Source organism: Emys orbicularis, chromosome 1 (assembly GCF_028017835.1).
Source record: "Emys orbicularis isolate rEmyOrb1 chromosome 1, rEmyOrb1.hap1, whole genome shotgun sequence".
NCBI classification, from domain to species: Eukaryota; Metazoa; Chordata; order Testudines; family Emydidae; genus Emys; species Emys orbicularis.
In genome coordinates this window covers 104,784,194-104,809,478 of record NC_088683.1, presented here as the reverse complement: position 1 = coordinate 104,809,478, position 25,285 = coordinate 104,784,194, and the positions used below count along the sequence as shown (strand labels likewise).

Sequence of the window (25,285 nt, the reverse complement as noted above, 5' to 3'; positions counted from 1 at the left end):
TAAGGTTAGTTTTGTAAAATCAGTTACACATACAGTTTAACACAATAGTTATCATATATTACACAGAAGCTAAACTGTATTGCAAAGTATGATATAGAAATAGAATAATCCATTACGATCTTGCTGGAAACTGATTTATTTTTAAAGGCATAAACATTTTAGACGTCTTTCAGTATCAGCTATTGGGACGAATCATTTTAAACTTCCCTGATGGGTCAGGGATAAACCAGTTTTCCCATAGGTCATTATGAACACTAGGGTAATCCCAAGGTTTATACCTTCCATTCCAATGAAGTAATTTAGCTTCTTGAAGAAAATGCTCTGAATACCTGGCATCGGGACTCCACCCTGTGGGGTTTTAAACAGAAATAAATCTCTAGCTTTCGTAAAGATCAGTATTGGAAGATACTATGCAATTAAATGAAATACAACTTTTAATAAAACTGATTTAAAGAAAAAATATGCTAATTAGTATACTTTTTACTGGTACTAAACATGATGGGCTATTTTGATAAACTTAATTCACATTTGTCCTTATACTTAGTTCTATTTAACACAACATTTTGGATAACCGCACTACCCTATTCTAATATCCTAGCATAGATGGAGTCATAAGGAACCTCAGGTGCCTATTCTAGTCCACTACCTTGTATTATGCACAACTGAACCATCAGCCTTCTGTCCAGGTGAATGTTGACTCTGTCCCCTGAAGCTAATTGCACAACCTACCCTAGCAGCTTCTGTTCTCTCCCTCTAGGAAAAATTTGCCTTATTTGAAATCTCTTGCAGCTGTATTCAAGCCTCTTACTTTTTCTGTCCTTGATTAGTGACACTCTAGGCTTGTCTGTCTTATACTTCAGAAAAATTATGAATTTTTTTAAGTTTTTCTTTACACTAAATATGCCCAGTTCCTAGCCTTTCTTCAAGCTATTTTTTTTTTTATTTTCATCACCGCTGACCTGTCTGATTTCCAGTATTGGTCAGTCACAAATGATTAGGACCCTACCAAATTCACAGCCATGAAAAAATGTGTCACGGACTGTGAAATCTGGTTTTGTATGGGTAAAAGCACACAATATACAGATTTCACGGGAGAGACCAGCGTTTCTCAAACTGGAGGTCCTGACCCAAAAGGGAATTGCAAGAGGGTCACAAGGTTATTTTAGGGGGAGCGAGGTATTGCCACCCTTACTTTTGCACTGCCTTCAGAGCTGGGTAGCTGGAGAGTGACAGTGGTGGCCAGAAAGCGGTGGCTGTAGGCCTGGCGCTCAGCTCTGAAGGCAGCACCTCGCCAGCAGCAGTGCAGAAGTAAGGGTAGCAGTACTGCAACCCCCCCCCCCCCCACACACACACACACACTAACCTTGCAACCCCCATCACAACTTTGTGTCAGGACCCCTACAATTACAACACAATGGACCGTGAATTTGGTAGGGCCCTACAAATGATGTACTGTACATGCTGCTTTACAAACAGCAAGAGGCGGCCCCCTACCCCATAGTGCTCACACTCAACTATGTTTGTGCCTCTTTAAAAAATGGTGCCCAAATCCTGCATTGTTCTAAATAAATCTTTGATGATGGTGGAGTGGAGGGTTATAGACAAGTGTTACTCCTACTAGTACATCTCAATATAATGTTTGCCCTTGTGAGGGGGCAGGGCCTCCCTCCAAGATAGGTGGTGGTGCCTCCCAGTCAGCCCCCTGGTGGGGGAAGCCAGGAAGGCCATGCCTGCCCTGCTGGAAACAGAGGGGCAAGACAGGAAGTACAAAAGATGGGCTCTGCAGCTCAGTTGAGCTGGAGCTACCGAGGGAGACAGACACTTACAACCCGCTGCTGGAACGGGAGCCCACAGAAGGCCGCTGCTGTCCCAAAGACTCACTAGAGCTGCTAGGCACGCCACTGCTGGCTGTGTATCCCAGGGAGACAGCGGACAATCCCGGGATTCAGGTACACCCCAAAGGGAGGGTAGGAAGTAGCCCAGGGACAGCCGACTCTAGTCCAGCTGCGTTGCTACCTGAGCCCAGGTCGGCGTGTTGCGACTGGATTCCCCGCTGACTCAATGGCAGAAAACTCCGCCACTGTTAGGGGCCTGGTCTGGGACATGGTAGAGTTGGGTGGGCCGTGTCCCACTACCCCCTGCCACCCCACCATAGGCCAAGAGGCCTGTGTTAGCCAACCATCTGCCAGAGCTAGGACACTAAACTATTCACTGCCCCGCCCTGCTGGAGGGCTTGAGCCCCAGAAACAGCTAATTCCTCCCCCTTTTTCAGACTGCCTTTTGCAGAATAAGACCGCAAGGGGGCATGGCCTCCTTCTGAGACTGACAGGGAGAGGCAGCCATGCACTCTTACATCCTTCTTCTGGAAGGAGGAATTTATCATAAATCAATTAGTAACCTTAACTGCTAAATATTTCTCTGATTCCAGTATTCCCCTGTCCTATTTTTTTCATTCCTAGGTGAACTACCAGTCTCAAAAATACATCTTTAGTGCGATTTTGGAAGCTAAATTAAAGACCCTTCTCTTAAGGGTTCTTTTTAATAGACTGGTTTTGCACCTTACTGTGGGTAGATCCCATCTGATCCAAACATGAAGTTTCCTATGTTCTCTGGCTGTCTTCATGCTCAGTGTGCACCAGAGTTTTGGACCAGGCCAGAGCCAGTTTCAGTCACCCCTTCAGTGAGGTCTCATTTTCCAGTATGGAATACTTTCCTTTTATACATTTGTATCATAGTATATAGGCCAATATGATCTAGCTAGCTCTTTGTGTAAAATAGCTATCCCACCTTTAACCCCAGCCCAAGGGCTGTTATCAGTGATTTAGCCTGCAACTGCTTCTCAACCCCTGGCTTCGTAGAGTTTAATACCAGAAGGACCCATCAGATCACCTAGCCTGACCTCCTGCATGTCATTGGTTGTTACATTTCACCCCATATTGAGCCCAATAACTTGGGTGGTTAAAGCATATCTTCCAGGAATGTGGTTAATTTGAAGACGGGGAGGGAGGAGAAGCTTCAAGTAAACAGCTGTAGTAGGACAAGGAAAGTGATAAAGGGCTAATTTTGAATCTGGAAGGAAGGGGAATAAGTGTAGAGCAGCGATGTGGGATCTGAGGCATAAAGTAATGTACTGAGGATGAGCAAAATCATCCATAGGGTCCTTAAATCTTATCTGTATTTTGTTCCAGCCCAGAGTGTTTTGAAATGAAACATACTTACCAAGATGTCGGACATGCCACAAGGGATTAATAGTAGAATATTTTCCATGGAATACAATGAGCATTGGAGAGGTGGCCACACCTCCCCCAAGGGTGCTGCTGTAGAGGTTTTCTCTGTGAAAAGGCAAAAAAGAGTCCTGAAATGAAAAGGAACTTTACTACAAAACCAGAAGGCAAAAGCAATAAATACTAATGCTCTGGCTAATTTACTATTAAAATCTGCTTTGTATAGACAAACGCTACTTCTTTACCTAATTTTAAATATGCACCTTTTTACTGGCATTCCAACACTTATAGGTTTTTTTTTTCTTCTAATTGTGAACAATGTTTGGTGCTGTACGAGAAATCTTGTCAAAGTCTACCACTCTTACTCATGCTGAGTAGTACCTTACTCTGTAAGTAGTCCCAGCAAAATCAACGGGACGCCTCATGGTGGCAGAAAAGAAATCATTGGGATTCCTCTCAGAATGAGGGGCTACTCAGTCGGAGCGTGGCAGAACCTGACCTAAAATGAAGCCAACCCCTGTTCGGAAGTGCCTAAAGTCTAAAGGACTGGCACAGAATTTACAGATGCAAAAGGTAGTCCACATGAGACCGGGAAGAGTTGTTTTTATTGTGGGCACAAACTCCAGGTACAGAGAAAGTGTGTGCACTTTAAAATGTAAAACCCCTTTGCTATATCTTTGCAGCAATTTGCTGTAGTGTTCATGGGTATTCTTCTAAGCATTAAAAAGGAATAAAATCAAGTGCTAGGCCAAATGAGGGAACTGGGGAAGGCTGCTGTCTGCATTCCTCTTCCGTTCATATGCAATGCAGTTGTAGCTGTTGGTCCTGGGATATTATTCTTCCTCCCCTAGTTCTGTGTGCTTCCTTCCCCGGCTCTCATTTGCTTTCCCAGGGTAGCAGAAAACTGAGAAGTGACCAACAGTATGATCCATTTTCATTTCAGCTCTGCTTTACTGCAGTTTGACTCACCCTGTGCAGAGTACAGCAGATGATATTCAAGTTACCAACACTCGCTGACAATGGATTGATACCACAAATACTTTGTGAATAGACTCATGTCATTGACCATACATTGTTTTTTAAAGAGAATGCCATAAAGTCCCCGATCCCCATGACTTCTCATAGTGGAGTTGCCACTTTTACAGCTTCTTGGGGTTGGGTCTTTTTCTGATTTTCAGCGGTTTATGTAAATTATGGTTTATCTTTTTAGGAAGAAAAATGGGCTTTTTGTTGGTGTTTAAGAAATGGTTCTTGGGTTATGTAAAAAAAGTGTCCCCTTTCCAGTATTGCTGACATTGCAGCTTATAGGGCCCCAAGCGAGAGCAGAGAGTTTCTTTCCACTCTGATCCCACTGCAAGAAAGAGAGATCAGCTCTGCCCATAAACAGCCTGATCCTGAATGGGGCTGATCACCCACAATGAAAACTGCATGTGCTCAGCACCTCTCAGGATTAGGCCTGGCTTGCTGAGTCAGCACAAGTCTGCAGAGTCCCAAGTGGTCACTTTATGTTGTTCGTGACTGCAGCTGGATTAGAACAGGTGGAAATTGTGCAACAAACAGTTATTTTGCATTACGATCTGTGAAGGGAAGCACACCTTAAGTAATGGACCTTTGAAAAATGAACAGAAAATTCAACTTTAAACAGCTCATTCAGTCAGGATAAAGTGAAGACTTCGATATCTGTACATACTCTACATTTCTTTGCATCCATTTTTCTAATTGCTTTGTAATCCGCTGGTGCTTCCATTCTGTCATATTAGCCACAATTACACCAGGATTAAAGGAGCAGGTACTGGGGCTGATGCCAAGATCTCTAATTGTTTGCTTCCGGTAGTCCAGATATCCCATGTATGTGTTCTAGAAAGAAGGAAAATTATATATAGATGTCTACTGTAAATCTAATTTATGTCTAGATATGTTTAGATGCAGCTGTATCTACCTCATGCACATGCAGAATACATAGGCATTGAACAATAAGCTCTGAGAACTGGATTTCTAGATTATTATTACCTGCCTTGCCTTCAGTGTGAGGCACAAGGCTAAAGGACAGGATATTCTAATCATTATGTGTTAGCAATATTTCCATGCCAGTCCTACAGGGCTTTGTCTTTTGGCCCACTCCTCTTCACCTTACTGTAGGTGATCTAGCGTAAAACCAGTGTGGTTATCGTAAGGCTACTGGACTTTAATGGCAGTTGCAGATGTTCCGTACCACTCCGGATTTGGTTTTCAAACAATATATTTTGAGCAGCCCACAAAGTTCAACCCTCACTCCCTCTCAGTTATCAGAAAGTCTAATATCAATCCTATCAATACTCTTTTCTAAATATGTTGCACAAGTGACCTAGCGAAACAAGAAGAGTTTAGTAAAATACAAAACATACTGCAAAAGAATCAGGAGACAGCACATCTTGAGATGATTACAGGAAACAATTCCCCTTACTAAACTATGTACCTAAGTCCTAATACTATACTTTACCCTGAGAAAACTTTCATTTGGGGATGAAGAAAATCATGTTAAATCTGTACGTAAAAATCCATCAACAATCTGAATTTAAAACTAACATCTTACCTGCATTCCTACACTTCTCACCATTTCATGAGTAGAAGGCAAATCACAGTCGTCTGAAAAAGCTGCAGCATGGCCTGGAGCTAGCTTTGTGTCGTACAGTTCCTGGATGTCACCTGCGAATACAGAATTGGGAGTTTAAGAATGGGTTTGTTTCGTTGCCATGGATCTGTCTTTCAGACTGTTTAGGACAATCTCTGTTCTCCGTTACACTGGTACAACCCTACCAATTTCAAGGGATGGCCTGGACGTAAGGAAGGCAGAATTTTGCTCTACGGACATTGGTTTCAAACATGGGTCCTGTAACTGGAAGTCAAAATCCTATGTTTGCATGTATTCATCTATACTTTATGTGTCTATATGCTGATTTGAAGGTCCAAACATGAGACATGAGCTGTAGCCTGGTTGCACAGATGTGCATGTCTGTACCTTGCCTCTGGATGGGGGACTGTGTCCCCTTCCCCTTACATCCCACTTTGGTCCCCTGCACAATGCCCTTTTACCTGGGTTTTTGTTCAGGGGAGCAGATTTTCTCCTTAGGGCATTATTTCGCTACATCTTATTAAGATACTAGGCCTCGCTGTTTGAAAAGTGGGCTCATAATATTCATAGGCTAACACCAGCAGCTAAAATGTTCACAGTGCTCCTGGCTATATTAATGATGAAATAATTCTGTTTTCATTTGCTAGGAAACCCGAATAAAGCAATATTAGCATGAGGTAATACAAATCCTGGAAATGAGCAGGAACTACATCATCTTGTAGGGGCAACTCACCAATTTGTTTGAAAACCTGAAATAGGATTCATGTCCCACAATGGTACAGTGTTTGAATTAAAGGGACACTGTTAACCTATTTATGGTTCAAAATTGACCTACCTTAAAATTGTTATGATCTGGGAAGGAATTTCCTCTAGATTCTAAACAGCTTCTGTTTTGTGAGATGTAAAACAAAACAACAAGAAAATCAAAAGCAGTGTTTTTGGTGTGACACACCAAAATTCAGTGTGTGCACCTCTTGTTGCTTTGCAGAAAGCACTTAGCTAACAAATACTATTTCCATAGAGCTAAATCCTGAAATCCATGTTCAGTGTTTCCTCTGCAAAACTCCTATTCATTTCAAAGGGAGCTTTGACTAGGCAAAGACTTCAGAATTTGTTCCACGGTGTTTAATATTCCTGCTAACATCACTGATGATAAAAAAAGGCAGAGATTTTGACTCCATTGGAAAGGTGTATGTAAGTGGGGGGAAATCTATTTTTTCCCCAGATAGTATAATGTGGAAGAAATTGCATTATCAAGCTTATTGAAAGTGAAGGGAAGGCAAAGAAAACAAATCCAACTTTAAAAAGTGGTCAACAGTGCCCTTTTAAGTATTGCTGCTCTGAAATCTACATCTGAAGGCAAGAAAAACTGCAGAAAATCTGTTGAAAACTAAATGAACCAAACTCTTTGTTGTTGTAATTCCACTGACTTCAAAGGTGTTACTCCAGGGATTAACTTGACCCAATGTCCTTGGACACCCTACTGCATAAGGGTTTCATAAGGCTTAATTAATTAACATTTGCAAAGTGCTTCTGAGATCCTTGGATGAAAGGTGCTATCAAAATAACAGGGATGTGGAAGAATGCTGAAGGGGAAAAAAAGATAAAGCAAGAGAAGACATCAACACTAGCAGGAAGAAAGAACAGAGAAAGTGGCAAAGAAAGGAATGAACAGACTGAGAAATCCATCTGAAAAGATAACTGTGCCTCTACTTAGCTTTTGCTGTATGGGCATGGAGGGATTTTCCAGCACTTGAATTGTTTTCTGATTTGTCTTTATTAACCATAAGATATTAATATCAATAAGCCTGATTCTGTGAGGTGCTGAGTGCCCTTAGCTCCCATAGATATAAATAGGAATTGAGGGTGCTCAGAACAACAGGATCCAGGGTCTTTTACAACCTGATCTGAGTAAATTCTTCTCTCTCAAGAATAAGCAGTTATTTGGGGTAAGGATGCTAGCATTTGTGGGGATTCAAGGTCAGCTTCACATTGACCAAACAAAATAGGAAACGTCAAGTCCTGTTTAGAGAGGAGTATTGCTGCCTGTTCTTGTGAAACCACGCTTCTTGGAATTGCCTTGTACACTCATGCACAGCAACTGATCAGATGCAATAAACACTGAACGTCACCCACACACCTACGATCAGGATCAAACATCCAAAAGTAGAAATTGTCCCTTTGATTTTCCTTTGTTAAATACTATGTAAGGGTGAGTGTGAAGCTGTCATAAGTGTAGTACTCCAGGCCACATCCTCAATTTTAAATAGAGCTCATCTTTCCTGGTGAGCAATAAAGCAGTTGAACTTCCTGCTGCAAACTTCTGCTACGTTCCAAGAATTTTTGGATGACAGCTTACCTTGCACAATCACATCATCATCCAAATATATGACTTTCTCATGTTTGTGGATAAGCAGGGGGAGATAATATCGAACGAAGTTCAGCTGTTAAAAAAAAACAATCAAAATGACAGACTGTAAGTGGCACAGTGGCTTAATGCAGTCATCTTGAATGTCTTTTTCAGGATTCAAACGTGACTTAGTCCTCTCATCACTATACATTGTCCAACTACCATTACTGATTGCCACAATTTTAAACTTGCCTCCATATTTTCTTTAAGACAATGTCATGCTGGCCCCACTGAAGTCAATGGGAAATTCCTCCCAATGACTTCAGAGGGGCCAGGCTTTCTCCCAAAAACTTTGTAAATATTAGCTGTAGATTCTCTGTCAAATGTTGGGATTATTCTAAAGCACATGGGGTCCATATTCTTCCTTGGTATAACTCAGATGAAGTCAATGCTGACACAACATGCATGCATCTGACCCACAATGCCACAAGATAATGTTAGAGAAGTCCCAGGAGATCACCTTTCTCCCTGAATTAGACTCAGTCTGCTTGGGTGTTTACATTCAGAGATTTATCCTGCCACTTTAACTTTAAAAATGTAATAAGCCCGGTGGTCAGTATTTATTCACAATGGCCCAGATCTAGGGTTGCCAACTTTCTAATAACACAAAACCAAACGCCCCTACCCCACTTCTTCTCTGAGGCCCCACTCATGCCCCATGCCTTCTCTGAGGTCCCAACCCCGCTCGCTCCATCCCCCCTCCCTCCGTCGCTCGCTCTTCCCCACCCTCACTCACTTTCACTGGGCTGGGGCAGGAGGTTGGGGTGCGGGAGGTGGTGATGACTCCGGCTGGGGGTGCAGGCTCTGGGGTGGGGCCGGGGATGAGGGGTTTGGGGTGCAGGAGGGGGCTCCAGGCTGGGCCGAGGGGTTCAGAGTGCGGGAGGAAGTGTGGGCTCTGGCTGGGGGTTGGGCCGGGGATGAGGGGCTTGGGGCACAGGAAGTGGCTCTGGGCTGGAGCAAGGGGTTGGGGTGCGGGGTGTGTGTGTGGGAGGGGGTGAGGGCTCCGGCTGGGGGTGCAGGCACTGGAGTGGGCCCGGGGATGAGGGATCTGGGTGCAGGAGGGACTCTGGGCTGGGGGCAGGGGGTTGGGGTGCAGGGGCGGTCCCGGCAGCGCTTACCATGGCTCCAAGAAAGCCTGCCTTAGCCCCGGGCCCCTGGTGTGCCACCAACCAGACTTTTAACGCCCTGGTCGGCGGTGCCAATCAGAGCCACCAGTGTCCCTTTTTGACCGGGCGTTCTGGTCGAAAACCAGACATCTGGCAACGCTACCCAGATCTTCCACTGCAGTGCAGCAGCTTTTCACAGCACTCTCAGTACAAAGCCTTCCTAAAGGCAGCATAGCTAGGCACAGGAGACTCACCCCAGCATAAGGGACACCTCCAGTGGCATAGGCTTGGCATAGCAAATCCTACACTACACACAGTTCCTTCTGCGGGAGCAGGGGGCATTGCAGAGGGAAAGAGCGTAGCGAGGGTTGCCAATTTTGGCTGGATGTATTCCTGGAGGTTTCTTCACACGACATAATCTTTAATTGAAAATGAATCTTTAATTCCTGGAGACTCCAGGACAATCCTGGAGGGTTGGCAACCCTAGAAAGGGGACACGTTTGCAGCGTCCTTGCATTTTAGCAGTCCTTGTCTTCCACATCAGTCAATAGCAGTTGTAGGCAGCCAATGTAATTTAGAGTAGCCTTCAGGCTCTAAATTACGCTGGGAGGGAGTCACTAGCCCAGAACACAGTCAGCTCAGGGTTGCAGCTGAGTTTAAGTTCTTAAAGTTATAATAATAAACCCCAGGGTTAAGCTCCCAAACAGATAACGTCCCATGCAGGAAGATGGGCAAATTAGCGGGGACATTGCTGCAACGATCTCCTCTCTATGAGTGATGTCTCAACATTTAGTTGTTGGTTCCTTTTCTGAGGCCTTGGCTACACTTGGCAATTCACTTGGCCGCCAGCGCTGCGAGAGCTCTCTCGCAGCGCTGTAAGTACTCCACCTCTCCGAGGGGAATAGCTTGCAGCGCTGCGAGCGAGCGTGCAGCGCTGCAGGCTCTGATTACACTGGCGCTTTACAGTGCTGTACTCGCTGCGCTCAGGGGTGTGTTTTTTCACACCCCTGAGCGCAGCAAGTTGCAGCGCTGTACACCGCCAGTGTAGCCAAGGCCTGAGTGATGTGTAAGAAAAAAATGTAATCTGTTAGGAGTTACAGTCTTGGTGGGCAAGGCAGTAACACTAATTATTCTGATTACATCTCTACAGAAGTGTTATTTTTATGGCTCTCTAAAGTGCTAGTTAAGTTTGGTCTCTCCACTGGCCAGCCCAAGTATATGGCCTGGCCTAGATTTAACCAGGTCAGACCAGGGTTTAATCAAGTCAGGTCATCCACCTGGAAGGATCTCCTACAACATATAAAGGGAGTTGTACCTCAGGAGATAGAGCAAAAGAGCAACAATGTGGAGTAGAAGCACTTGCCACAGGAGGTGTGCTAGTCTAATAAGAAAACCATCCAACGTTATTACCAATTGGTATGGCTCCTCTAATACCCCAGTGGTTCTGTACGAAGGAGCAGAGCACAGAGGAGATTTGAAGTCTTCAATGTGCATTAAAATCTTGGAGACTATGACAGCTCTGTTTTGGTGATATATGGTATTTGCTTACTCACAGGCTGGAGTAACTCAGGGCGTGATGCATCTGGTCTTATTTTTCCTTTTAGTACCATAGGGTTGAACTCCACAGTTTTATACTTTATTTCTTTCAGTTTGGAATTTTCAATCCATTTTCTGAGATGAAAGAGAAATGATAAAAGTGTGTTACAGAAAACCACAGAGACCTTCAGTATGAAACGTCAAAGTGCTTAATGACACATGCCCTGGCTATATTTAAGACTACTGGTTTTAAAACAAAACACAAAAAACTTTCAATGAAAAAAAATACTTTTTTAAATAATTTTTTTCACAACTTTTTACTCCATTTTTTGACCAGCTCTATAGGAGATTCTCTTCTTGAGCCTCATTTTGACAGGTATTTGCATCTTTTAATGATCTTACCAGACCTGGGTTCGAATCCCTGCTCCACTACAGACTTCCTGTGTCATCCTGAGCAAGTCACTTATTCTATCTGGCCCAGTTCCTCCAAGGTACTTAGAATCCTACCTTCCATTGATTTCAAAGGAAGTTAGAAGCCCAAATACTTTTGAGGCTCTGGATCTCAGTTACTTATGTGTAAAATGGTGTTAACAGTGCTTCTCTACCTCACAGATATGTTGGGAGCACAAATACATTAAAGATTGTAAAGAAACTAAAGTAATGAAGGCTATATAAATATGCTAAAGAGAGAGACTCCTGAATGAGTTTGTTTCTTCATTGAGATGGCCCCTACATTGATGGACTCATTCCTCCTTGGTCTGCACCTGGGTTCAATCCACCCCACTTTAAACAATATCTACAATTTTGTATGACCATGGTTGAACCCCATATTTATAACCTTTACCTCTCCTTTTTTCTATGTTAGCCCCACTCTATCTGTTCTTCTCTTCTGAAGTTGAAGGCACAGCCCTGAATTATGGAGCAGTGCAAAGCCACGTTTTCCCAGAGGCAGCTTCAGGAAGGATTGTGCAGGAGAAACACACACACTGTACCATCTTGCAGCATGGCCTCCCTTCCGCCGCTGGTTGGTGCGGGGCTGTGGCCATCACCTGGCTTAGATTAGTCCCCTTCTGGGGTGGCTGGTGCCCCTAGCAGGCAGCAATCCCTGTACTCAGGGGACTGCAGGATCTGTGACTGTGATGGCCTTTGCACAGGGGGGGAGGAATGACTCCCTGGGCCCTCCCCCAATCCCTGTGCACCAATGCAAAGCCCAGTAACAATCTGGCCCTAACTAGGGTGACCAGACAGCAAGTGTGAAAAATCAGGACCAGGGGTGGGGGGGTAATAGGAGCCTATATAAGAAAAAAAAACCCAAATCGGGACTGTCCCTATAAAATCGGGACATCTGGTCACCCTAGGCCCTAACTAAGCAGCAGAATGAATAATTTTTGGTAAATACTATTACCTGATATGTGGAATTGTGTTCTTTAGGCCAACTATGTAGAACAAAACATTAGCATCGGTGTTGCTGTAGATGCTACTGATTGCTGCTACCGCTGCACCCATTCTACCCGCAGCAGCACATATCACCACTGGAATTTCTTCTTCCATTTCCTCAGGACTCTCCAAATCAACTGCATATAGCAAAAACCCAAATTAGTGTACAGAATTCAGCACCATTTTATAACAGACCTAGTCTCTGAATTGTATAAACTAGAAACAGAGCAAAAGTGTTACAATGCTCAGGAAGCTGCTAAGGGGTGAAGAGCTGGGGAACACGATTAACAGTACTGACACTAGTGCACATAAATACCAAAATAAATACTAGGACTAAGTCTTCACTAGAAGTGCTTTATTGATGTAGGAATATACTACACCGTCAAAGCTCTCCTTGTGTGGATGCAGCTGTGCTTTGTACACTATAATCACCTCCCACCAGTTAAACAAGCTATACTTCTAAAAACACGGTTTTCCCAATATAACTGTGTCCACACTAGGGGCTTCTGCCAACACACCTATGTTGCTCAAGAACAGTGTTTCTCAAACTGGGGTCGCCGCTTGTGTAGGGAAAGCCCCTGGTGGACCGGGCCGGTTTGTTTACCTGCTCCGTCCGCATGTCCGTCCGATCGCGGCTCTCACTGGCTGTGGTTCGCTGCTCCGGGCCAATGGGAGCTGCTGGGAGTGGCGCAGGGGCGGCCCGCCAGGGGCTTTCCCTACACAAGCGGCGACCCCAGTTAGAGAAACACTGCTCAAGAATCACACCTCTTCACACCCTGACTTATGCCAGCAGAAGTCTGTAGTTTAGACCTGGACTACGATATGAAGTCTTTCACCCCTAACGTCTGATCTGCACTTAAAAGTTTTACTGGTGTAACTGTGTCATTTAGGAGTGGGATTTTATAAATCAACATAGTTATACTGGTAAAATCCCTAGTGTGAAAGCAGTTATGCCATATAAAAGTGGCTTATACTGGTACAGTTTATTCCCTACATTTTACACCAGTATAATTGCACCCAGTACAGTTAAAGCAGAAAAACTTTCTGGTATAGACAAGTCCTTAGTCAGTGGTTGGCTGGCTCAGGTTGGCTATTACCTGCTGCCTCTGTTTGATGGCCTGTTGGAAATGAACTAGTGGTCTCAGTCTATTCCCAAGCAGGCAGATTCCCATCATTAAAACACATCCTCATGGTTGTTACCAATTGACTTCTCTGTTAGGCTCTGCAAAAAATTGAGAATGTGACCCAGCTCCCATTGATGTCAACGGAAGAATTCTCATTGGCCTCAAGGAGAGTTGGATCAGGCCCTGAATCACAATGGAGATTCTTAGCCACTACTGACCTGGTATTATTCAAATCAGCTGATCTAGAAATTAAAAGTTCTGTGTCCTAGATTACATCAAAATAACACAAGTGATTCTGTTATAAATTCCTGTTTATCCTACAGCAGGAACAGAAACCAGTGCTCAGTTACCATGAAATCTGAACAGAATAAAATAATGAGCTACTTACTTGTTTCATTATTTAATGTAGATGGCACCTTGTGAACTTTATTATACAGAATGACACAGATGGTCAAAACAAGTAGGAATAATAAGATCTGATTAACTGAAATAAAGAGGACAACTGGTTAAAAGTTAATATAAAAACTAATGCTAATTGCTCAAATACCTGTATTTTTATTTTACCAGCTACATATTTGCCATTTACTGTATTCCTGTATTTGTTTTGAAAATCTCATCTCACTTGCTATTTGACCGAATTAATAACAGAAACTGCTTTTAAGATTTATTTAGAAATTCGCACTGTAGCCCGTGTCCAGTATAATCAGTAATCTGTGGTGAGCTCTTTCCAGATGTTTTGGTTTTCAAGGATGTTCTGATTGCAAGTACTTCCAAAATAGGAAAACTGTTAAATCATTAAGCCTATTATTCAAGGGCTGCTCACCCTAGGAAAATTACCTGTTGAAAATGGTTGGCAGCCATAGGTTCTATCCCCATTTTCTCCTTAACTATTGTTGAAAATGATTTTAACTGCTTTTGTATTTGAGACAAATCCATTTTCATCATAGTTACAGACAGCAAGATACAGGCTTGTTGGGGATTGGTCTTATGCACACTTTCTATAGTGATGCTGCAAACTGTTTCCATCCCCAAAGTGGGGTATTATATACTTCATACCATTATGAGCATCCTCTATCCCACACAGAATAGTGGTTCAGCCACCTTTGTGATACTGACCTCACAGTTCTTCTACCCCTCAAAAAATGCTCTTTATGGCACAAACATGGGTGGGACTAGGTGGGCAGAGGGAGCAGCAGGCAGGCGGGGGACAGGGTGCTGTCCATCATCCCCAGCTAGGGTGACCAGATAGCAAGTGTAAAAAATCAGGACAGGGAGTGGGGGACTTTAGGTGCCTATATACGAAAAAGCCCCCAAAATCGGGACTCTCCCTATAAAATCAGGACATCTGGTCACCCTATCCCCAGCGGACATTGCTTGGAAAAGGTAATGCAGCCTGGGGTATATGTGGTAATAAGCACTACATTCAGTAATAACTCTTTGCAGAATTAGGTCCTAAGCTAAGGAGGAACTGACCACACAGGGAGGGGGATGAAAGTGGAAGGATGAGGAAGAGAACATGATTCTGAGGTCACTTGGAAGTCTAATACACATATCTAGAGGGTAACGAAGAAGTGCACGGTTTTTCTTTATTTGTATAATTGAATGTACTGATTTTAAAATGTGTAAGAGACGTATAAAAAGACGTGAAGTGATTTTGGAACTTTTTTTCTGGCTACCCTGTGGTCCTCCAATTGCCATAGGATTTCAGAATTAACCCTACCTGTCCCTTTCCTTTACCCAAAACCCCTTTGGGTAGACCTTCAAACAGTGAAGCATTTTAGATCATTTCAATGAAATAGTTCAGCTATTCAAGGTCTATTTGAGGATAACTCTAAAAGCATTACAAAAATAAACTCAGCATGCCACAGAAACTGCATGTTCCAAAATATTTGCAAAGGTATAAATATTTTGATTCAAGTACTTTACTTAGCAAAATCAAAGCATGTGAAAAGCAAATGCCTTACTGTATATTTGGATTTTTCAGCTTCTACCAGAGTCTGCCTTGGACTGAATGCTTAAGCAATCTAACATAAATCACCCCTGACTGAGTAGGATGTTACTGGAAACGCTAAGGGTAAATAAGCATCATCATCATCATCATCAATGAACTTGCCGAATGTCATCTTCAATTCTATTTTGTTAGTTATGTAGCATCATAAATGTTCTCAGAATGGGCAAAATATACAAAAAACATAGAACACAGAATTCCGCCCTCAGTTACACCTGTACAAATCTTTTGAGCAAGATCATCAGCTGGTGTAAATTAGCATAGATCAAGAATGTCAGTGGAGCTATGCTTGTTTACACCAGCTGAGGATCTCACCCACTGACTTCAGTGGGGTTGCATGGAGCTAGTGAAGGCATAGTCTGGCTCACTTTAGCCTGATCCTGAGAGGTATTGAGAACCCTGAATCCCATTGGGCCAAATCCTAACTGTGGTGCTGAGAAGGCATAAAATCCACCAGAGCTCTGCAGGAAAGCTAAACTCAGCACCCAAAGGCATTAATCATGTCTTGAGTGTGGAGCCCTCCTTCTCAACAGTGGCCACGGAGCAGCTCCATACCCAAAAAGATCCATCCATTCCCCCAGAGGCAGAATTCCAAGACTCCATCCCCTCTGCTATATTGATAAGTGATGTCAAGTGGGAGGCAGTGCCTCTCAAGATGTTCCTGCATGGGGGATGGAGAGCAGATACTCCCCAGCTGACTGACAACAAGGGAAGCAAGCGGCCTATGGAACCAACTGACAGCATCACAACAGAACTGTTAGCCAAGAAAGCGAAGGACTCATCCACAATAAGGGTCTCCGTGTTCCAAGAAAACTGGAATTTGGGAGCTAGCATAGCCCCTTCAAACTCCCAACCATCCACTTTTTGGAAGGCTCAGAGTGAGCCCCAGTCCCTGGATTGCTCTTACATAGTGCTTCATACGGTTTAATATTGCCTCAACACTGCAGTAGTAGCTTCCATGGCTCCTCCATGAGGAAGACAGAAGGATCAGGATCTGCAAACGGGTATAGGAGGAGGTGGAAGTGCTTACATGCAAGAGCTTCTATAACTCCAACGGACCTAACTGTGAACCTGATGAGAAGCCATTCTACAGCCTCACTGTTCTCAGTGTCAATCAGGCCAACACAGAGTGGCACCTCTCAAGATTTTCTCCATTGATTCAAATTCAGAAGTGATGTGCAAGATGATGCAAGTTACACATCGGTGAGCAGATATAAGAAAGTCTATATTTGTATAATTTCCACACCGAAGACTGGAAGAGAGGCAGGTAACAGGAAAACACATAACAGGAAAATGTAAGAAAGATGTATGTTAAACTAGCCTCTTCCACACAGTTTAATTTACTCCCTCTTAGATCTATTACCAGACACTCAGTATATAAATTACAACAGTTTAGACTCACCCACTTTTACTAACTTCTAATTTACACCACATTACATTGTGGTGTTTAGATGCTGCATGTGATTATTGGAACTGGGAGCACTGGCTGTTGGGAGTCAGAAAGGACAGGAAACAGGAAGGAGGGGGGAGGAGTTGAGGAGGCTGGGAGAGTTACAGGGTGTGCAGTTACAGCTTGGAAAAGAGACTTCCACTGTAAATAAGGTTCTGTTAAAGTTTGTTAATACCTTGCGTGGTGGATACAACATACATGTCATTTCTGAATCTGGCCTATTAACTTCAATGGAATTTGCAGGTGCTAAGCATGTGTCAGGATTAGATGCTGTCATTATAGCCTTTAATACAGCAAAGTACATGAGTATTCCCATTGACTTCAATGGGGTTAAGCACACGCTTAAGTGCTTTGCTGAGCAGGGAAGGGGTTACTCATCATAAACTTAAAGTTAGGAATGGTTTAAGTGCTTTGCAGAATTGGAGTAATAAATTAGCATGCAACCCTCCTATGCAATCTCCTGTAAAATTTTTACATGATCTTTATCTAGCTGTTTAAAAAAATATGTGAATCAATTTGATATTGAAATATTCTGAATCTTTCTTACTTTTCCTTAACAGAGCCATATGTTCCTTTGGTTAAGAACTGCAATCTGTAGTTAAAAAAAAAAAAAAGAGAGAGAAAGAGAGAAGTTATAAACACAGTGATGAATATTTCTTTAGTATTTTATGGGCCCAATTTTGCACCATTAGGTTTTGCCTTTGACTTGAATGGAAGCAGGATTGGATCCTAACTTTGCAAAGCTTTTCATGAAAACATATTATATTTGCAATGTTTTGGGCAATAATTTATGACCTTATATAATCCAGAATTTATAAAGCAAAAATGTTTTAAATACATGAACCAGTTTCAAAGCTATATAACTATAGCGAAACAATTAATGTTTCGATAAACTCAGTACAGTCACTTATATCAGCAATACTTACATTTTATAACACAGATTTTTCTTAATGTAAAACAGAAAATAAAACATATGCAAATATACAATGTGTTTACAAAATGCATCTGTAGGTATTTTAATCCATTGAAATTATCCTTGACTCCCCGTACAGCAGAACAACAAATGTAAACACCATAATGCCATTTCTAGATCTTGTTATAATCAATCACACAGCAACATAGATATTGCCGTACTAAATAAGACAAAGGAGCTATCTAGCCTAGAATCCTGTCTCTGGCTTGGGCTGTGTCTGCACTGACAATTGTAGGGAACTCTTCCCCCACTGCTATAACATCAGTGTAATTTCACTGGTGGCAGCAACCAGGGGACAGCATAATTCAACTAGGGTGACCAGATAGCAAGTGTGAAAAATCGGGACAGGGTGTGTGTGTGTGTGGGGGGGTAATAGGCGCCTATATAAGAAAAAGCCCCAAATATCAGGACTGTCCCTATAAAATCGGGACATCTGGTCACCCTAAATTCAACAGGTTGTAGCAACAAGGGGAGAGCATTGGTGAAGACTGGCCACTAGCATTTTAACCACATCATCTATAGTGCTGGAGCAACTAGAAGTTTCCTTAAAATTGTCATTGTAGTCAAGCGCTGAAAGTGGCCAGGATCAGATGCCTCTGAGGAAAGTATTAAATTCCCTTAATGGACATTTATGGGAAAATCCCACATTTCCTTGTATTTTAGAAGCTAAATTACTTTTTTCTTTGTACTTTAAGCGGTATGAGTTTAGAAAATCTTAATAGTAAAAAGCAGATTATGATTTATTTTTAAATTTATGGGTCCAAATTTAGACCTGTCACAACTCCCACTGATTTTAATGATGGGCTCATCATAGAGATGTTGAGTTGCATCATTTAAAAAAAAAAATATTACTTATTTTTTTTCTTCCCTGGACATAGGCCTTTAAAAAAATCCCTTGTAAACAGTTCTTTTTAAAAATAAAATACCACACTAGGCACACATTTGGAAACAAAAAGGATGATTAGTTGTGTACAGGGAGCACAAGGCCTTTCTCCTGCCCCTAATAAGAGCTGCCTTTGATGCTAGCCAGCCCACATTGCTCAGGCTCCCAAGTACTGCTAGCCTTCTGGCCCCTCTACTACACCTATGGAGGGTCAGTCATAATCTGGAGCAATATGTTTAACGGGAATTTCTTTTTACATTCCAATCGCCTGAGGCCTGTAAACCTATGAAAGCAAACTGAAACTTCAGGAAACAAGTTATTGAAGACATGAGATAAGATATCAAAAATTAAAACAAACAAGAACTACACAGCACCACAGGCAAAAAAGAAAACAATGTACGTGTGTGACATTTCTCCCTCTAGCACTGTAGCTGTTCCTGGCATCTCAACCCCCTTTTTCCATATTTTCATGCCTGGAGCTACAGATATTATGTTTATTATTTTTAAATATAATTCATTTTGATTCATTGAGAAGGGAGAGGAGGCTAGAGTGGTATGAATTCTTGAAAGCTGAGTCACAAAATACAGTTATGTCTTATTGGTTAATTCTGAGTTTACGGAAAGATCTCGAGTCAGTCTCCAATTTTGATTGACAAGTTAAATTCTAAACAGAACACATAAACAGAACAGTCTGTATGCATGTAAATATTGCGACTGGTTTGAAAAAGACAGATTAATAAACATAGTGTAAGGTAAAAGTTATTTTAGGGCTAAATTCTTATCAGATCTGCACTGTTTATCTAGACTCCAATATTCTGCTCTCTCCATATGCACAGAACCCCCTTGATTTACATATGTAAGTAGATCAGGCGATCAGTCAAGAGAAGAGCTTTGCCTTTAGAAATCTCCTCTCCTGTGCACAGAACACAAATATTGTTTCCTTTCTAGTCTGGAAATTTGAATCAGTAATTTTTGTAAGTGGACAAAATTCTCACTCCTGGGGTGAAATCCTGGCCTCAGTGAAATCAATGGCAGTTTTGTCATTGATTTCAATAGGATCTTACAGAATTTGTCCCAAACTGTAAATGTAACTTGCAGTCACTGCGATGTGCAGCTGGCCTGTCAGAACCCTACACTAGCTCCAGACATAATTAAAACAGTCCAAATCGCTCCAAGTTTTTAATCTTTAAAATCCAAACCTGGAAAGACTCACATATAACAAAACTTTTAGTTCAATATTTGAAAAGATTCTTAATATCTGCATTTTGTAGCTTTTCAAGAAAGAAAGGAACTCAACTTGTTACTCTGCAAACATTTACCCCTAGTTTTCCTAAACGTGGATTACTGGAATCTGACGTCTCTAGACACAATTGCCAGATCATATAACAAAATGAGGGGCGGCAGCAGGGAAAGCTGCATATGAAACAGTGACATTACTGTTTAGATATTTCCTGTTGAATTAGTCTTTACCTTTCAAACGCAGCACAGCACTCACGGCTTCTTTCTCCAGAAGAATTGCAGGGCGACAACACTCGGTTCCTAGCTCACCCAAAACTGCAAGCGCTCATGCCAAAAGTGCCTTGCCCATGACTCCCCTTGGAAATCTTAGGTACATGAGCCTTAAAGGGCCACAGTAACGCTTTTAAATTGGGAATCCTTTTTCAAATCCTTCAAGTGTACTTTGGAGCGGTGCTGGTTTTTCTTTCCTTTTTCTGCCTCTGAGAAGCTGCTCAGAATCCAGACATTGCACTGGCGTAGTGAAAGAGCCCCATAAACCACTTCCAGATGTGCTGAATGATGCAGCCCCAGATCTGGCAAACTCCCCTCAGATCCTCATCGGGTAGATTGCAAATAAATCCCATAGGAAACAAAAGTCCAGATGGGGGAAAAAGCAAATACCTCCAGAAGCAACTTCAACAATCGCATGGTCTCGAGTAACATTTTTATGTAATTGTTATTTTTGGTAATGATGAAGAGTAACTATTGGTAAGCAAGAATCAAGTAAGAAGAATGGGCACAAATCCAATGTATTAACATACTACATGACTACTGTGAACACTAATATGACATCAATAAGCATATTAATTCTTAGAAAATACTCACAATTAAGGACAGCATGATATGTGTCTTTAACAATCGCTGTGGATTAAAGGTTATTAGGCTGGCTTTTTTCTTAGCATCCTTATTGGCAGGTTAGTTTATTTTTCTTTTTAAATGTAACTGGAATCTCAATAACAGCAAAGCCTGAACATTTGTGGTGAAATCTCTCTCATCCCCCTCCCCCGCATGAAATTAATGGCAAAACTCTTATTGACTTCAACAGGGCCAGGCTTTTACCCTTGGAATTTTGCTGGAATCTTTCGTACTGATACTTTGCCACTGGACTACTGTAACAGAAACAATTTATTTTTATTTTTTGGATTACAGATTTTTTCTATTGTTTTATCATAGTTTCCATTACAGTCAAGCTCAAGATGTAAAAATTTAATGTGCATTTCAAACATGCTAATGTTTTCAAAAGTGTTCACCTCCACAATGTTGGTTTGTCCCTTTATAAAACTAGGGGACATTTACAAAATTCAGCTCTGAATGTGGGTTGTGATTTTGAATTCTGTCCCTCCCAAATCTTGGGGAAATTATGGAATGGGGTTTTGGTTTGAACAAAAAGGGAATTTGGAATGTCGAAGTTCTTACTATATGCTGATAGACCTTTCCTCCTGAAACCCTCTTTGAACCCTTTCCTATTCTTTTTTCCATGTCTATTTCCATGCCACCTCTTGTGCTTGGAATTTCCTCCCTCCCCTTGTACCAGTCAAATGCTCTTTCCCCATTAAAATATTTTCTTTACAATAAAACCATGGGGCTTTCAGGAGGAGATATTGAAAGAAGTATCAGATAATGTTTTCACCCCTCAGCTCATTCTATAGCAGTAGCATCATACTGTACATACTATTCTAAACTCTTTTAAAAGTATTAATACAGCTTGAGACAAAATGCAAGATTTTAGGGAGCCTCTGAAGATAGAATTTTTTCATGTCCAGTTATCAGCATTCAAAACCGCTTTGTTTTTCTATGGAAACTAGAGTTAGACCAAACCAAAATTCCAAATCTGGCCTGACCAAATTTAGAATATAGATTTTTTAAAAAGCCCACCAGACAAGTAAATGCCTGAACTGTATTGTCTGTGTGTGATTTATGCCCTGAGCCAACAAGCAGCTCTTTATGGGTATAAAGTTCCACTTGTGAAGAGGTGCTTGCAGGACCAGAGCGGAAGAGAGGACCATATAGCTAAGCACCTCATTAGCACTGCTGGGGAAAAAATGATTAAATATTACTTTTTGGTAGTAAGCCCAGGTCTCTTCAGTCCCACCCACACCTCGTTCCATCTATCTTCCATTTCCCTCTAGGCCCACTGAAGAGATTCTGGCTCCATGAGGGTGCAGGAGTCTGCATGTGTGAAGCTCATTGCAGTATTGGAGCCTGAGATCTCACTCCTACTACTAGGATTAGAGTAATTGGCAGCCAAGCTGCAGCACTCTCAAGAGGGGGACCTAGCTCATCTGTTTGCTTTGTGTTTATACTCTCACGCCATCACTCCACACCCACAGAATCAAGGCCTGTTTGCAGATTCTGAGATTCATCATCCCCTCCCCACTCCATGGGTCCTGAGTCTCAACACCTTTTGTAAAACTTTCTCTATTTCCGTTCTCTTTTTAATAGATGTGCTCAATAGAACAGCCTGGTTGCTTCTCTCAAGCCTCAATATTTTACAAGTCATTGTTTCCCTCACAGGTTTGTCAGTTCTCATATTATTATTAATAATAATCATGTTTATTGCAGTAGTGCCTGAGGACAAACCAAGAATGAGGCCCCACTGTGCTCAGCAGTGTACAAACACAGTAGTAGACAGTCCCTGCCCTGAAGACCTTACAATTCTTTGCTAAAGTGATAGGTGGAGATCGGTGAATTCCAGAAAGGGTCAGATAAGGACTTTGAATAGTCAACATTTTCAAAGGTGGGTGCCTAAGAGAATGTTTACATTTACAATCTTACAGTGGCACAGCTGTACCAATACAGCTGTGTCGCTCTAAGAGCGCTCGTGTAGCCACATTATGCTGAGGGGAGAGAAATCACCTGTCGACATAATAAAACCAGCTCAATGAGCAGCGGTAGCTGTCAGCGGGAGAGCGTCTCCCGCCAACATACCGCTGTGCACTTGAGCGCTTATGCCTGCAACCCTTATGTCGCTCAGGGGGGTGGTTTTTTCATACCCCTGAGAGAGGTAACTATGCACATATACATTTCTAGTGTAGATCAGCCCTAGGTGGCTGATTGCCCATGAAGTGAGCGCATGGGGCAGCAGGGCAGGAAGGCTTGGCCCTGCTCTGCTTCAAGCATTTGCCCTGAGCTGGAAGTTTTGGAGGGGGAATTTCTCCAGAGTGGCTGAAAAACTTCAGCCATTTGGGCCAAACAGCAGAGGGCCATGAGCTCAGGCATTTGGGCCAGTGACATTTCTCACAGGAGGACAGAGCACGGCAGAGCCAGAGGGGACCTGTCCAGGCCACAGAGAAGCTGGTCTCTGAGCCCCTTCCCCACTCACCAGAAGTGCTTGCAGTTCGGGACAGAATATTCCCCTGATTCAAAACACCCCTCCCCACCCCCACTGATCTGTGGCCAGGCTCCTTCCCAGGTGGGGCAAGGGAGCTGAGCGCACAGGGAAAAACCTCCCCCGACCCTGCCTGCAAGGGGAACAGCAGCCTGAGCTCTGCCCCTCACCTGGGGACAGCAGGCGGCCAGGGGGTCCCAGGCCCTCTCCTCCCAATGACCAAGTGCTCAGGCCCCCCCTGTGATGTCTGACTTGGGGGGAGAGGGCTGCTGAGGAGCCCCCAGGATCACGTGACCTATGTTCCGTCATAGCCAGTGTAGAGTCAAAAAAAACCTATGTCAGAATTTGCTACCTCTCGGCCAATGAGCAGGTGAGAGGTAGCAGATTGTGACAGGGCAGCAAAAGAATATCCGTACTGATAGCACAATATGTCAGGTAGCAGTTTAGTATAATGTTACAAACTGCTAAAGTCATAATTTGCTACTTCCCACCTTTCCCACTCTCTAGTCCAAGAGTAGCATATTGTGACGGAAGGGGTATGCCTGTTGCAATTTGCTACATCTCACCTTTCCTATCCTCAAGTCCAGGGTTAGCAAAATAACGGGTGGGGTTACATTTGGCACAATTTGCTACCTCTCACATTCCCCATCCTTTGGTCCATGGGTAAAAAATGATGATGGATGGGGGATAATGTATTCTGTGGAGGGGGTGGGGTTGGTCTTCTTCCTCTGAGGCATTAGAAATTTCCATGGCTGAAGATGGGACATTGGACAGAGTGGACCAATGCTCTGAGGTGACACCAAAAATTCTCACTGGCTCATTCTTGCTCACATGCTCAGGGTTTAATTGATCACCGTATGTGGGGTCAAGAAGGAATTTCCCCCCGGGTCAGACTGGCGGTGACCCTGGCATTTTTTCACCTTCCTCTGCAGTTTGTGGGTAGAGGTCACTTGCCAGAGTTAGCGGGGTATACAGTATGCTACTTATTATCCAAATAGCATGAGGGTCACAGATTTAATTTGGATAATATGGTGTTTAGATCATTGAGAGCAGTACCGGGTTTACGGTGCTGGGCCCCCACACTTGGAAAGGGCCCATAAAGACATGGCTCCAGCCCCAGCGTCTTGGTGGCGGGTCCCTCCTCCTGGCCGGGCGGGAGGCAGAGCCATGCCCGGCTGCTTCCATCCCAGACAGGGCCTCAGTTGGCCCCACAGAGAGAAAGAGAGACCCCTGCAGGATGCCTCCCACACACAGAGCTCCCCAGAACCCCATAGCCTGGCTCCCCTGAAACCTCCCTCGCCTGCCCCCTCCGAGACCCATTGCCCCCAGTCCAGCCCTGTGGAGAGAGAGACCGGCCCCGTCCTGGCACCATCCCCCACAGCTCCCCAGGACTCCCTGAGCCTGGCCCCACAGAGACCCACTGACCCCAGCCCAGCCCCAGAAAGAGAGAGAGACTGGCCCGCCCCGGGACCCCCAGCCTGACCCCTCCAGCCCAGTCCCACAGAGATCCACTGCTCCCAGCCCACCCCTCCCCCTACATACAGCTCCCTGGGACCTCCCAGCCCGGCACCCCCCCAGCCTAGCCCCACAGAGAGACCGCCCCTCTCCCACAGCTCCCTGGAATCACTCAGCCCAGCCCAGAGAGATCCACTGCACCCAGCCTCACACAAGAGACTCCCCCTCAGTCCCCACCCTCATACAGACCTCCTCATAACCCCCCTTCCCCGTGCCCCATTGCCCCCAGCCAGCCCCTTGCTCCAGGGACTGATCCCCCCACCATGCCCCATTGCCCTCAGCTGGCCCCTCGCCCATGGGGGCCCACAAATATGTTTGGCACCAGGCCCACAAAAGGCTAATCCATCCCTGATTGAGAGAACAGGTGCCATTCAGCAGCAGGGTGGCCTTCCTACACCTACA

At 43.5% G+C, this 25,285-nt stretch overlaps 1 protein-coding gene across 1 annotated transcript; it reads right to left on the bottom strand.

The window, feature by feature from the left end:
- Positions 1–175: 175 nt before the first annotated feature.
- GLT8D2 (glycosyltransferase 8 domain containing 2) lies at positions 176–17,472 on the bottom strand. The gene is made up of 9 exons (XM_065423348.1): positions 17,454–17,472; positions 13,837–13,932; positions 12,293–12,461; positions 10,905–11,022; positions 8,195–8,279; positions 5,797–5,909; positions 4,915–5,081; positions 3,220–3,332; positions 176–348 (listed from the first exon to the last, which is right to left on the bottom strand). Exons 1-9 carry the CDS (start codon positions 17,470–17,472, stop codon positions 176–178), a joined length of 1,053 nt encoding a protein of 350 aa, XP_065279420.1.
- Between the last annotated feature and the right edge of the window lie 7,813 nt (positions 17,473–25,285).